The 15,411-nt window shown below is 41.7% G+C and overlaps 1 protein-coding gene across 9 annotated transcripts in view; it reads left to right on the top strand.

The window, feature by feature from the left end:
* The window catches only part of AGO4 (argonaute RISC component 4), a 53,329-nt gene that overhangs the window by 4,764 nt on the left and 33,154 nt on the right, over window positions 1-15,411 (top strand). For 4 of the 9 annotated variants that reach the window (XR_013404105.1, XR_013404104.1, XM_015135253.3 and 1 more), the window contains exons 2-6: window positions 4,972-5,137; window positions 11,557-11,677; window positions 14,314-14,495; window positions 14,681-14,817; window positions 14,932-15,066. Coding sequence is in view for 5 of the 9 variants with exons in the window: in XM_015135231.3 (XP_014990717.1) it covers window positions 4,972-5,137; window positions 11,557-11,677; window positions 14,314-14,495; window positions 14,681-14,817; window positions 14,932-15,066 (741 nt within the window). In the remaining 4 variants the exon portion in view is untranslated. Of the gene's footprint in view, window positions 1-2,547; window positions 2,685-4,971; window positions 5,138-11,556; window positions 11,678-14,313; window positions 14,496-14,680; window positions 14,818-14,931; window positions 15,067-15,411 lie in introns of those variants that run through there. The other 5 variants (XR_013404103.1, XR_013404102.1, XM_077963755.1 and 2 more) reach the window with 2 other exon arrangements.

The following is a 15,411-nucleotide window of genomic DNA, read 5'->3' as shown; positions in this document are numbered from 1 at the left end:
AAGGAGGTACAAATAATATTTACTTTTTGCCACTTCTTAATCGTTTTCTTTCAATTCTTCTGCCTCTGCCTCTTTGATATCAAGTATTTCTGGTAAGAATACATAACACAAGATTATGAAGTATATTGAGAAAAAAAAGTGCTAGGCTAGGAGTTAGGAGATTTGGATTCTAGTTAGCATTTAAACTCAAAGTCTTATGTCCTTAAGCAAGTCATTTGATCCAAGTTTCTGTTTCCAAATTTCTATTATAAAGCTATATTTCTTATAACCTTTCTTTTTTTTAAGACGAGTCTCATTTTGTCACTCTTGATGGATTGCAGTGGTGTGATCTTGGCTCACTGCAACCTCCACCTTCCAGGTTCAAGCTATTACCCTGCCTCAGTCTCCTGAGTAGCTGGGATTAGAGGTGCCCACCACCACACCTAGCTAATTTTTCTATTTTTAGTAGAGACAGAGTTTCGCCATGTTTGCCAGGCTGGTCTCAAACTCCTGACCTCAGGTGATCCATCCGCTTCAGCCTTCCAAAGTGCTGGGATTACAGGCGTGAGCCACCGTGCCTGGCCTCTTACAACTTTATGAATGATACAGTGATTGCTTAAGTGTATCTTGAAATATGCAGAGTTGAGTTATTTATATAATTTAATTGGGTTAATTCAGTATGTTCATCACCTCTCACATTATTTACTATTTACTTCTTACCTTGTTACCTTGTTTGTAATTGTCTTATCAATTGTATTGATAGATCCTCTTGTACACTAGAAGTATAACTTAACTCCAGGCAATAAGAATACTTTTAGTGGGCCGGGCACGGTGGTTCGTGCCTGTAATCCCAGCACTTTGGGAGGCCTAGGTGGGCAGATTACTTGAGCCCAGGAGTTCAAGACCAGCCTAGGCAACATGGCAAAACTCAAAACCTTGTCTCTACCAAAAATACAAAAACTAGGCTGGGCGCGGTGGCTCACACCTGTCATCCCAGCACTTTGGGAGGCCGAGGCGGGCAGATCATGAGGTCAGGAGATCGAGAGCAGCCTGGCTAACACAGTGAAACCCCGTCTGTACTAAAAATATCAAAATTAGCCAGGCATGGTGGCGGGCGCCTGTAGTCCCAGCTACTCAGGAGGCTGAGGCAGGAGAATGTGGTGAACCCAGGAGACGGAGCTTGCAGTGAGACGAGATTGAGCCACTGCACTTCAGCCTGGGCGACAGAGTGAGACTCCATCTAAAAAAAAAATACAAAAATTAGCTGGGCGTGGTATCCCAGTTACTCTGGAGGCTGAGATAGGAGGATCAGTTGAGTCCAGGAGGTTGAGCCTGCAGTGAGCCATGACTGAATCAGTGCACTCCAGCCTGGGCAACAGAGCAAGACCCTGGCTCAAAATAAAAAGAAGAAGAAAAGACGAAAGAGAGAGAGAGAGAGAGAGACTTTGGGAGGGCGAGGTGGGCAGATCACGAGGTCAGGAGTTTGAGACCAGCCTGGCCAAGACGGTGAAACCTTGTCTCTACTAAAAATACAAAAAATTAGCTTGGCATGGTGGCTGGCGTCTGTAATCCCAGCTACTTGGGAGGCTAAGGCAGGAGAATCTCTTAAACCCGGGAGGTGGACGTTGCAGTGAGCCGAGATCGCACCACTGCACTGCAGCCTGGGTGACAGTGCGAGACTCTGTCCCAAAAAAAAAAGAGAGAAAGAAAGAAAGAAAGAAAGAAGAGAGAGAGAGAACAAAAGGAAGGAAGGAAGGGAGGGAGGGAGGGAGGGAGAGAAAGAAAGATAATTATCATTTTTGTCTTTAGATTCTATCTGGGATTATTGACACTGTTCAGTTCAACATTTATTGAATTCTTACAACATGATGGCTGCTGCATTAGATATTGAGAAGATTAACAGGAGGTTCATTTATTATAAGAGTTTGTAATCTAGTGAAGGAGACAGAGTAACCTAACAAGTGGTTTCTTTTTTTTTTTTGAGACGGAGTCTGGCTCTGTCACCCAGGCTGGAGTGCAGTGGCGCGATCTCGGCTCACTGCAAGCTCCGCCTCCCGGGTTCACACCATTCCCCTGCTTCAGCCTCTCAGTAGCTGGGACTACAGGCGCGCACCACCACGCCCGGCTAATTTTTTGTATTTTTAGTAGAGACAGGGTTTCACCGTGTTAGCCAGGATGATCTCGATCTTCTGACCTCGTGATCCGCCCGCCTCGGCCTCCCAAAGTGCTGGGATTACAGGCATGAGCCACCATGGCCTGGCAACAAGTGGTTTCTTATACTTCCTCTATGGTTTCCCCTATAGAGACAGTCTTTTGAACACAGAGGAAGGATCCTGTAGTCTGGAAGAATCAGGAAAGGCTTTCCAAGGAGGTTACATCTAAACCAAATTCTGAAGGATAAGTAGAATATCGTGGGAAAATGAATAATTAATATGTAAAATGATTTTTAATACTTTAAGTGTTAGAATATGGTAATCTGTCACCATAAATATAATAAAGTATTTGCTCTAATTTTCCTAAGTGATGTTGGACCAGAACAACGTCTTTTTGTTGTTGTTGTTGTTTTAGACTGAGTCTCCCTCTGTTGCCCAGGCTGGAGTACAATGGCACGATCTCAGCTCACTGCAACCTCTGCCTCCAGAATATTGATTTGATGACAAACTTATCATCATTCAGTGATGTACCTCTGTGTCAAACTTAGATATGTAAGATAAGTTATTCTTTTTTTTTTTTTTTTTTTTGAGATGGAGTTTCGCTGACCAGGCTGGAGTGCAATGGCGCGATCTTGGTTCACCACAACCTCCGCCTCCCAGGTTCAAGCGATTCTCCTGCCTCAGCCTCCTGAGTAGCTGGGATTACAGGCGCCCACCACTGTGCCCAGCTAATTTTTGTATTTTTAGTAGAGACGGGGTTTTACTATGCTGGCCAGGCTGGTCTCAACTGCTGACCTCAGGTGATCTGCCTGCCTTGGCCTTCCAAAGTGCTGGGATTACAGGTGTGAGCCACCACGTGTGGCCCAGAACAACTTCTTGCTTCAAAGTTTTCTCTCCTTAGTGAAGTCTTTGTTCTCAGTGAAATGCCATTGCAGTAACAGAACCTGTTGTAACTTTCCATTGTAACCACAGCCCACTTTGCTCAATGCCTATTCATAGCAGAAAAGATGTTCATTTTTTTAGGCCAGTGTCCACTTGATATTGTCATCAAAAAGGAGTCAGATTTTTTCTAAACAAGTGTCTCCCAGACTGTGCGCCACAAGATCCTTTTCTGCTGAATATTAATAGATGTTCAAATCTTAGAAAGAGAGAGTTCTGTGGGGGAAAAAAAGTTAGCTAAATGATGAGGTAAAGTTAACCAGGTTTATTTATTACATGACTTTTTCGAGAATTTGATATGATAATATACATTGAAATGTTAAGAGGGGAGAGAGTATGCAAGGTTTCTTTAACTTATGGAATCTTTTCTTTTTAAAAATAGTTTGGAAAGATTACTCTGTCTACACCAGGGTTTCTCAACCTCTTTCTCAGAACTATTGCTATTTTGGACTGGGTAATTCTTTGTTGTGGGGGGCTGTGTTATGCATTGTAGAATGCATAGCTGTATCCTGGGTCCTTTCCACTAGACGCCAGCAGCACTCCTCAGGTTGTGACAACCAAAAATGTGTCCAGATATTTGCCAAATGTTTCCTGGGGAACAAAATTACCCCAGGTTGAGAACCACTGGTCTAGACTGTACATTCTTTGAAAGAAGGGGCTCTGTCTTCTTTCTGAATCCATAATACAGGTTAGGCATGTTATAACTGAATAAATGAATAAATGTCTGTGGAATAAACTAGATCTTATGGGCAAGAAATCTCAAATTGTCCAGGTTCTAAAAATATCAAGTTATAAATGAGAAGGTCTAGCTTTATTGGTATTGTTTCACTATTGAAATTAGCAAATAAGTTGATAAATAGAGCTACAGTTTAATCTTCTCCTATATGTACAGTTTATAATGATGCAGGCTAATTTGTGAGAGATTAATAGATCATTTCCAACTCTGGAGATGGTGGCTCCAGAGTTTAGAGATGATTTTTTTTTTTTTTTTTTTTTGAGACGGAGTCTCGCGCTGTGTCACCCAGGCTGGAGTGCAGTGGCGCGATCTCGGCTCACTGCAAGCTCCGCCTCCCAGGTTCACGCCATTCTCCTGCCTCAGCCTCCGAGTAGCTGGGACTACAGGTGCCCGCCACCACGCCCGGCTAGTTTTTTGTATTTTTAGTAGAGACGGGGTTTCACCATGTTAGCCAGGATGGTCTCGATCTCCTGACCTCGTGATCCACCCGCCTCGGCCTCCCAAAGTGCTGGGATTACAGGCTTGAGCCACTGCGCCCGGCCTAGAGATGATTTTTAAAATGCATATAATTTTGTAAGTGTAGCTGTAGAGCTACTAATGCTCTTGCAAGATTTTATACTGTAGCCTATGCTTGAGAGGAATTCATCATTCTAATTTTGATGTCGTTATATTAAAAATAATAGCAACATGGCAAAATATTTAGAAATCTAGAGAACCTTAGGTCAAAAGACACCCCAAATTCCTTAGAGTGTGTACAGTGAATAATAAGATCTCAATAATTGTAGCCATCATCATAATCATCAACAGGAAGAATAAATAGCACAGCAGGCCGGGCACGGTGGCTCACGCCTGTAATCCCAGCACTTTGGGAGGCCGAGGTGGGTGGATCACGAGGTCAGGAGTTCAAGACCAGCCTGGCCAATGTGATGAAACCCTGTCTCTACTAAAAATACAAAAATTAGCTAGGCTTGATGGCAGGCGCCTGTAATCCCAGCTACTCGAGAGGCTGAGGCAGGAGAATCACTTGAAACTGGAAGGCAGAGGTTGCAGTGAGCCAGGATCAAGCCACTGCACTCCACCCTGGGTGAAAGAGCGAAACTCCATCTCAAAAAAAAAAAAAAAAAAAAAAAAGATAGCACAGCAAATGTCTTTCAATCTCTTTAGGACCTCCGGCTAGCCTGTTTCAGCCACCTCGTCGTCCTGGCCTTGGAACTGTTGGAAAACCAATTCGACTGTTAGCCAATCATTTTCAGGTTCAGATTCCTAAAATAGATGTGTATCACTATGATGTGGATATTAAGCCTGAAAAACGGCCTCGTAGAGTCAACAGGTAAGGATTAGAAAGAATGAGTGGATTTCTGTATGTTTTAAGTGCAGATAATTTATTTATGTATCATGTTGTTCTCTAAATTCATCCAACCTGTAGGCTTTGTTACTCTCTAAGATGATAGGTTTCTTAATAGCAGGTTTGCTGTCCCATACTTGGTTATCCTCTGTAGGCTCTAGCAAAGTGCTGGATATATATTATTGGTCAATCAGTAAACACTTATTTAATTATGAAAGAGAAAGGTCACTCTTTCATTGACCAAGGGTAGCAAAAATTTACTGAAATAGGTGAAGACATTAATGTCTATGGGAAATAGAACTATCTGGAAATTCAAAATTTTATTGTTATATGTTGGTTTTGGGCATGAGAAAGGTATATATCAATACAGAAGATTACTTGCAGATGTTTTCTTGGGGGAAAAGAAAGACAGAAAAGTCATCTTGGAGTATTGAGAAAACTAAGCACAGAGAGAAGCTCTAGTTATTTCTAGCATTATGTAAGAGTGGTCCTGATGAGATGATGTAAGTATTATGGTCTGTATAGCAGGAATTTACCTGGTGTGAAGACAGCCCTGTAGCAAATATTCTTACAGTGTGCTGAGAATACATCCACTTTCCTTTTCTCTGTTTCTATGCAGTGACATTCAGGCAATGTTTGATACTAAGATTTTTGCTTTTTTAAGATTGGCCTTTTCTGACAAGTGAAATATTTTGTGCCACTTGATATTTTTCTCATTATGGATCAAAATTTGGCTTTCTGGTATAGTTCATTCTCATGTAAACCCATTATTGGCTATTGTATAACTGAGATCAATAGTGGTAGTAGTGGTGGTAATGGATAACATTGATCCATTCAACAGATATTTTATTGAGTGTTTCTTTTGTGCCAGATATTGTCCTGTGCTCTGGGAATTCACCATGAGCAAAACAGGTAAAACTTTCTACCTTTGAGGAGCTTATATCCTAATGGGGAAGACCAAAAATAAATGAAGAAGCAAACAAAACATAGACTTTGTTAGTTGGTAATAAATGCAATAAAGAAAAAGAAAGTAGAGATGGAAGATAGGAAATGAGGAAAGGATGAGCCACTGATATTTATATATGAATGAATATATATGTTTGTGTATATATATACACACATACACACATACATGCATATGTAGATATACACACACATGTATGTATAGTATATATTTATGAAAATAGCTAGGGAAAGTCTCACTGAAAAGTGACATTTGACCTAGAGGAGGTGAGGGATATCTGCATGAAGAGTGTCCCAGGCAAAGTCAGAAGCTTGGTGAATTCAAGAAACAGTGGGCCGGGCGTGGTGGCTCATGCCTGTAATCCCAGCACTTTGGGAGGCTTAGGCGGGCAGATCACTTGAGGTCAGGAGGTTGAGACCAGCCTGGCCAACATAGTGAAACCCTGTTTCTACTAAAAATACAAAAATTAGCCAGGCATAGTGGCATGTGCCTGTAATCCCAGCTACTTGGGAGGCTGAGGCAAGAGAATCACTTGAATCTGGGAGACGGAGGTTGCAGTGAGCGGAGATAGTGCTGCTGCATTCCAGCCTGGGCAACAGAGGGAGACTCTGTCTCAAAAAGAAAAAAAAAAAAAAGAAAGAAACAGCAGATAATTCTGGATTGCTGGAGCAAGTGAGTGAGTAGGGGAGTGTGATAGGAGATGAGTTTGGAGAAATTTCAGAAGGCCTCTACCATGCAGAGCTTGTAGGCATTCATAACACTTTGTCATTTACTCTGGTTAAGTGAGTTTTAAATACTAAACCCACAACATGACTAAATAAATCTAAGACATGACTAGCTTATATTTTTAATAGATTGCCCTGGATGCTGTGCTGAAATTGCACCCTAGCAAGTAAGGGTGAAAAGCATGGAAATTAATTAGGAGGTACCTGGAATGATTCAGGTGAAGAGTAATGGTGCTTTAGACTTGAGTAGTATAATTGATAGTGATGAGAAGTGGTCAGATCCTGCAAATATTTTCACAGTAGTGTCAATAAGATTTACTGATGGATTGAACATGTGGTGTGAAAGAAAGAAATGAGTCGTGATTTATTCCAGGGTTTTTGTCCTGAGCTAGTGGAAAAAGAGGAGTTGTCATTTATTAGATGGGGAAAACTGCAAGAGAAGCAGAAGCAGGGAGTAGCAGATCAGGCGACCTGTGAGTTTTGGACATCAGAGTTGAGATGACTATTAGACATGCTAGTGGAGGTCGGGCGTGGTAGCTCGTACATGTAATCCCAGCACTTTAGGAGGTTGAGGTGGGAGGATTGCTTGAAGCCAGGAGTTTGCAACAAGCTTAGGCAACATGGCCAGACTCTGTCTATATTAAAAAAAAAAAAAAAAAGCTGGGCACGGTGGCTCACACTTGTAATCCCAGCGCTTTGGGAGGCCGAGGTGGGTGGATCATGAGGTCAGGAGATCGAGACCAGCCTGGCCAATATGGTGAAACCCCATCCCTACTAATGATACAAAAATTAGCTGGATGTGGTGGTGCGTGCCTGTAGTCCCAGCTACTCTGGAGGCTGAGGCAGAAGAATCACTTGAACCTGGGAGGTGGAGGTTGCAGTGAGCTGAGATTGTGCCACTGCACATTAGCCTGGATGACAAAGTGAGACTCTGTCTCCAAAAAAAAAAAAAAAAATTAGCTGGGTATGGTGGCACATGCCTGTAGTCCCACCTACTCGGGGCTGAGGCAAGTGGATCACCTGATCCCAGGGGTCGAGGCTGCAGTGTGCCATGTTGTACCACTACACTCCAGCCCAGATGACAGAGTGAGACTGAGTCTAAAAAAAAAAAAAGGAGGAGGTTGAATACAGTATTAAGGTTGGATTCAGGGAACAGATCCAGGCTGGAGACAAACATTTGAGAATCATGAGCTTATTGGTGATAAAGCCATGAGACTTCATGAGATTATGTTGAAAGTGAAGGTGGGTGGAGAAAATAAGGCTCCTACGCTGGGTCTTGAGGCACTCCAATATTTAAAAATTTAACTTAAAGATTAAAGGCAATGAGGAAGTATCAGCAGGAAGATTGGCATGGAGAGACCACTGGAATAGGAGAAAACCAGGGGAGTGGTGCTCTGGAGGCAAAGGAAGAAGACGTTTTAAGTTGGAAGGATGGATTTTCTAATGTTCAAAGAGCATTGAATTTAGCTATATGGAGCCCACTGGAGGACATTGATAAGAGTAGTATGGTAGAGAAAAAGCCTTACTTGAGAAAGTTCAAGGGAGAAAGGGGAAGAGGAATTACAGACAACTCCTTCAAGGGATTTTGATACAAAAGGGAGCACAGAAATAGAATGTTCACGTGAGGAGAAACTGAGGTTAAGAAAGTTTAATTTTTTTTTTTTTTTGAGATAGAGTCTCACTCTGTCACCCGGGTGGAATGCAGTGGCATGATCTTGACTCACTGAAACCTCCACCTCTGGGGTTCAACTGATTCCCTTGTCTCAGCCTCCCAAGTAGCTGGGTTTACAGGCATGCACCCCCACACCTGGCTAATTTTTGTATTTTTAGTAGAGACGGGGTTTCACCATGTTCGTCAGGCTTGTCTCGAACTCTTGACCTCAATTGATCTGTCTGCCTCGGCCTCCCAAAGTGCTCGGATTACAGGTGTAAGCCACCACACCTGGCCCAAGAAAGTTTGATTTTTTTTTTAAGATGAGAGAAATTAGAGCATGTTTGTATGCTGAAAGGAATAATCCAGTAAAGAGGAAAAATTTGATGATTTAGGAGAGAAGACAATTCTTGGAATGATATCCATGAGCAGATCAGAGTAAATAGGCTTATTGTCGGACAAGCACCGTTCTAAATACTCTATGTGTTATACCTAACACTGTATAAATAAATAAATACTCTTGTGTATTTGCTCAATCAAGACAACCACTTTTTAAGGGAAGTGATATTATTATTGTCATCATAACTTTACATATGAAGAAATGGACATGTGAAAGATTAAGTGACTTGTCCAAGGTCATGCCGTTCTGCCACTTAACCATTGTGTGACCAGGGACAGGTCACTTACCCATTCTGAATTTTCTTTTTTTCTTTTCTTTAATATGAGGACCATAATCATTTTCTTATTTGTTTTACAAGGTTGCTGTGAAGATTAATTAAGGATAGCGGGGAAAGTAGCTCTTTACTGTAAAACTTTTTGATCGTAATTTAAGAATGTAAGATGAGGCCGGGCGCGGTGGCTCAAGCCTGTAATCCCAGCACTTTGGGAGGCCGAGACGGGTGGATCACGAGGTCAGGAGATAGAGACCATCCTGGCTAACAAGGTGAAACCCCGTCTCTACTAAAAAAAAATACAAAAAAATTAGCCGGGCGAGGTGGCGGGCGCCTGTAGTCCCAGCTACTCTGGAGGCTGAGGCAGGAGAATGGCGTGAATCCGGGAGGCGGAGCTTGCAGTGAGCCGAGATTGCGCCACTGCACTCCAGCCTGGGCGACAGAGCGAGACTCCGTCTCAAAAAAAAAAAAAAAAAAAGAATGTAAGATGAGAAATTACTCTTTTCTAGTGTGAAAATGTATAGCTCTTAAGTTAGCTCTTCAAAATGGAGATTGTACGATACCACATCTCTCCATCAGTTTTTTTCAGTCGCATGATTTGGTTCGTAAACATGACTTTCCCACAGATTTCGTTTGTGGTAATATAAATGTGTTAGCTAGTTGTGATGTATTTTGGCTTTTAAGATATTGTTCCCACGTATGAAACTCACTAACATTGCTAAGTCAAAGCACCTAACTTTTCATTGACTCTAGCATTCAAAAATCTCACAAACCCTGGTCTGTCCATATCTTAAACGCTATACACCATTTTTTTTGCCGCTGCATTTATTCCACAGCCTGTGTACAGTGTGATCTGGCATATATGCAAGAACACTTAAGTAAAGCTCTGGATGCTTGATTGAGAAAAATACTTTCATTCTAAAAACAAAGAAGCTATATTAATCATTTTGAAAAGAGAATATTTTACAACATTCCCTTGTCTACACTGCTTGGAATAAGCACTTTGGAATAAGACAATAAATCACTAGCATAAGGCAAAGGGGTTGACTTATTTGTTTATCATGGATCTTAGATTTACTGATCCTCAGATTTTTGAATTCCTGCTGATTCTCTTTCTCAAAATGAATATACCTGGATAAGGATTTTTTTTTTTTTTTTTTTTGACAGAGTTTTACTCTGTTGCCCAGGCTGGAGTACAGTGGTGCAATCTCAGCTCACTGCAACCTCCTGGATTCAAGCGATTGTCATGCCTCAGCCTCCCAAGTACCTGGGATTACACCATGCCTGGCTAAGTTTTGTAGTTTTTTAAAGTTGAGACTGGATTTCACCATGTTGGCCAGGCTAGTCTTGAACTCCTGACCTCAAGTGATCCACCCGCCTCAGCCTCCCAAAGTGCTGGAATTGCAGGCATGAGCCACTGCACCCAGCCAGGATATTGATTTGATGAAAAACTTATCGTCAGTGATGTTCCTCTGTGTCAAACTTAGATATGTAAGATGGGTTATTCTTTTTTTTTTTTTTTTGAGATGGAGTTTCGCTCTTGTTGACCAAGCTGGAGTGCAATGGTACGATCTTGGTTTACCACAACCTCCGCCTCCCAGGTTCAAGCGATTCTCCTGCCTCAGCCTCCCGAGTAGCTGGGATTACAGGCACCCACCATGCCAGCTAATTTTGTATTTTTAGTAGAGACAGGATTTCACTGTGTTGGTCAGGCTGGTCTCGAACTCCTGACCTCAAGTGATGCATCCACGTCAGCCTCCCAAAGTGCTGGGATTACACTTTTTTTTTTCTTTGAGACGGAGTCTCTCTCTGTCACCCAGGCTGGAGTGCAGTGGTGCGATCTCAGCTCATTGCAAGCTCCGCCTCCTGGGTTCACACCATTCTCCTGCCTCAGCCTCCTGAGTAGCTGGGACTACAGGCGCCTGCCACCACGCCCGGCTAATTTTTTGTATTTTTAGTAGAGACGGGGTTTCACCGTGTTAGCCAGGCTGCTCTCAATCTCCTGACCTCGTGATCTGCCCGCCTCGGCCTCCCAAAGTGCTGGGATTACAGGCGTGAGCCACCGCGCCCGGCCCCAGCCAGGTTATTCTTATAAGGCTGTGTTTATCATAGGAGAGGATTTTGGAAAGAGGAGGTTGAGAGGATACTATAAATGTTATTCTCGCTTTCCTTTTATTCCCCACTTCTGATATCATCTTATAGTTGTTTTTCTTCACTTGTTGCTACCTTTCTTTAGTTAACTATTTTTTAAAGTACTTGAATCAGTTGTAACCTTAACGCTTACTTTTTCCAAGTAATACTGAACCAAATTTAAATGATTAAGGTATGATGATGCTTTTCTTACTGTGCACCATTTCTGAAAGCTAATTGCCATTATCTCCATTACTGTGAAGGGAGGTAGTAGATACAATGGTGCGGCACTTCAAGATGCAAATATTTGGTGATCGGCAGCCTGGGTATGATGGCAAAAGAAACATGTACACAGCGCATCCACTACCAATCGGACGGGATAGGGTAAGTGTTAAAAACAAGAAATACTTAGTTCATTTAGTAGTAATTATACATGACAAAAATGTTTCCTTTTCTTCCCAACACCCACAAAAAAGATGAATGTTTGAGGTGATGATATCCTAATTACCCTGATTTCATTATTACACATTGCATACAGATATCAAAATACCACATGTACCCCAAAAGTATGTAGAACTGTCATTCATCAATTTTAAAAAATCTGTATGTGAGCAGAAAGAAAAGTTTCTCTAATAACACATTAATTCTTAGATTTTTTTTTTTTTTTTTTTTTTTTGAGATGGGATCTCGCTCTGTTGCCTAGGCTGGAGTGCAGTGGTTTGGTCTCTGCTCACTGAAACCTCTGCTTCCCAGGCGTGATTCTCCTGCCCCAGCCTTCTGAGTAGCTGGGATTACAGGCATGTGCCACCATGCCTGGCTAATTTTTCTTTTATTTTTTTCCTTGAGAGATGGAGCCTTGCTCTATCGCCCAGGCTGGAGTGCAGTGGCGCAATCTCGGCTCATTGCAACTTCCACCTCCTGGGTTCAAGTGATTCTCCTGCCTCAGCTTCCCAAGTAGCTAGGACTATAGGCGTGTGCCAGCACGCCCAGCTCATTTTTGTACTTTATTAGTAGAGATGGGGGTTTCACTATATGTTGGCCAGGCTGGTCTTGAACTCCTGACCTCAGGTGATCCACCCACCTCAGCCTCCCAAAGTGCTGGGATTACAGGCATGAGCCACCATGCCTGGCCTTAATTTTTTTTTTTTTTTATAGTACAGATGGGGTTTCACCATGTTGAACAGGCTGGTGTTAAACTCCTGACCCCAGGTGATCCACTGTCTCAGCCTCCCAAAGTGCTGGGATTACAGTCATGAGCCACCGTACCCGGCCAGAGTTGTTTTTTATAGTGATGATAGATTTGTTATTCTGTCCATATTCTCTTGTCTCAGTTAACTGATAATTGAAAATGAGATGAGCATTAGGATTTAGGTGGATTATGTCATCTTTACATAATTTCTAACATTAACCATGTGCTTTAACAAAGAACTACCTGAATCTGAACAACAGCGTTTTGTAAATTATAGAAAACTATATAATACTCACTTATGAAAATAGATTATAGGCCGGGCGCGGTGGCTCAAGCCTGTAATCCCCCAGCACTTTGGGAGGCCGAGACGGGCGGATCACGAGGTCAGGAGATCGAGACCATCCTGGCTGACACGGTGAAACCCCGTCTCTACTTTAAAAATACAAAAAACTAGCCGGGCGAGGTGGCGGGCGCCTATAGTCCCAGCTACTCGGGAGGCTGAGGCAGGAGAATGGCGTGAACCCGGGAGGCGGAGCTTGCAGCAAGCTGAGATCCGGCCACTGTACTCCAGCCTGGGCGGCAGAGCGAGACTCCGTCTCAAAAAAAAAAAAAAAAAAAAAAGAAAATAGATTATAATAGCACAATACTTTTTTAAATGTTTATTTTTTTAAATTAGAAAAGTACTGTGTGAACATATGCTCATAATAAACTTATCCAGACAATCTAGAAATGCTGTGATTTACTGCCTCCCCCACTTATCTGCACCCTCACTTCCATTTTCCTTTTCAAAGGAAACTACTATAGTAGTTTGGTATGTATCTTTTTAGATATGTTATGTATATTAGCTATTTATACATATGTTGATGCGTATTCTTACTGTTTTGCATGTCATTCTAGGATTTGCTTTTCATTTAACAATATGTCTGAAAGATCTTTCCATTTCTATACATTTATATCTACCTTATTTTTTTCAAATTTGTTTTTTATTGTTGTAAAATAATATATAATATAAAATTTACTATTTTTGGCTGGGTGTAGTGCTTCACCCAGCCAAAAATCCCAGTGCTGTGGGAGATCAAGGTGGGAGGATTGCTTGAGGCCAGTAGTTTGAGACCAGCCTGAGCAACACAGGGAGACCCATCTCTACAAAAAAAAAAAAAATTGTTTTAATTAGCCAGGCCTGGTGGTGTGCACCTGTAGTTCCAGCTACTCAGGAGGCTAATGTGGGAGGATCCCTTGAGCCCAGGACTTTGAGGCTAGAATTAGTTATTATTGCACCACTACACTCCAGCTTGGATGACAGAGCAGGACCCTGTCTCAAAAAAAAATTACGATTTTATGTTACAGTTTAATTGCATTATGTACATTCACATTGTTGTGCATCCATCATCACTCTGCATTTTCAGAACTTTTTCATCATTCCGAACAAAAACTCTGTACCTATTAAACAATAATTCCCCATACGCTACTGTCTCTGGTCTCTGATAACCATTGTTCTACTTTCTATCTCTTTAAATTTGACTATTCAATGTACTTCATAGAAATAGAATCATGAAATATTTGCCTTTTTGTACCTGGCTTGTTTTATTTAGCATAGTATTTTCAAGGTTCATCCATGTTGTAACATCTACCTTGTTTTTTCACTACTGTATAATGTTACATATTAAATTATTCCCCTTCTCATGGACACTTAAGTTGTTTCCAATGTTATGCAATTATAAAAAATGTTAAAAGAAATATCCTTATGCGTATATCATACTGGATATTCTTGGGATCTTTCCCACAGCCATTGTAAACATTTATGCTTGTATTCATGTGTTTTTTTCCTTAGGTTGATATGGAGGTGACTCTTCCAGGCGAGGGTAAAGACCAAACCTTTAAAGTGTCTGTTCAGTGGGTGTCAGTTGTGAGCCTTCAGTTGCTTTTAGAAGCTTTGGCTGGGCACTTGAATGAAGTCCCAGATGACTCAGTACAAGCACTTGATGTTATCACAAGACACCTTCCCTCCATGAGGTTAGTACTTTGGTTTGGATTATTTTCCTACAAATGTCAGACTTTTTTGGTAGATTGCACTGGAGCCATTGAAAAATGTCTACGTAAGTCATAGTTCAAATTTGATTTCAGCTCCCAGAGTTGAGAGTGAAATGAAGGAACTTTCATGTGTTTAATATGACACATGCAAACTCTTGTTTCTTCAGGTACACCCCAGTGGGCCGTTCCTTTTTCTCACCCCCTGAAGGTTACTACCACCCTCTGGGAGGGGGAAGGGAGGTCTGGTTTGGTTTTCATCAGTCTGTGAGACCTGCCATGTGGAATATGATGCTCAACATTGATGGTAGGATGGAACTCTCTTTATCCAATAACTCTTTGGGCTGGTTTTTGTTTGTTTGTTTGTTTGTTTTGGCCCTTCCTTTTTACCTGAAGTTAAGCATCCTTCTCTGTTTGTTAGTATCTGCAACTGCTTTCTACCGGGCTCAGCCTATCATTGAGTTCATGTGTGAGGTTTTAGACATTCAGAACATCAATGAACAGACCAAACCTCTAACAGACTCCCAGCGTGTCAAGTTTACCAAAGAAATCAGAGGTAAGTGTTTGCATTAATGTAGTCTTGGAGAAGCAGCTCAGCATGCTGCAAGGAGCCTGTGCTCTGGAGTCACACAGACCTGGCCTTCGGTCTCAGGCCAATCAGTTCTATCAGTGGGACCTTGGTCAAGTTCCTTAACCACTGTGAACCTTAGTGTATTCATCTCTAAGGTAAAGATAATAATATATACCTTGTAGAGTTGTTGTGAGAATTAAATGCAATTAGGTTTATAAAGCTTTCTAGCATAGTACCTGTCACATATCAGGCACTCAGTAAATGCTACCCTTACCCACTTAAAAACTTCCATTTTAATAAAATAACATAAATTCATTTATTACCCTTCTG

This window comes from Macaca mulatta, chromosome 1, assembly GCF_049350105.2.
Source record: "Macaca mulatta isolate MMU2019108-1 chromosome 1, T2T-MMU8v2.0, whole genome shotgun sequence".
Classification (NCBI taxonomy): Eukaryota; Metazoa; Chordata; class Mammalia; order Primates; family Cercopithecidae; genus Macaca; species Macaca mulatta.
The sequence above is the reverse complement of the archived record's forward strand: the minus strand, read 5'-3'. Positions and strand labels throughout refer to the sequence as shown.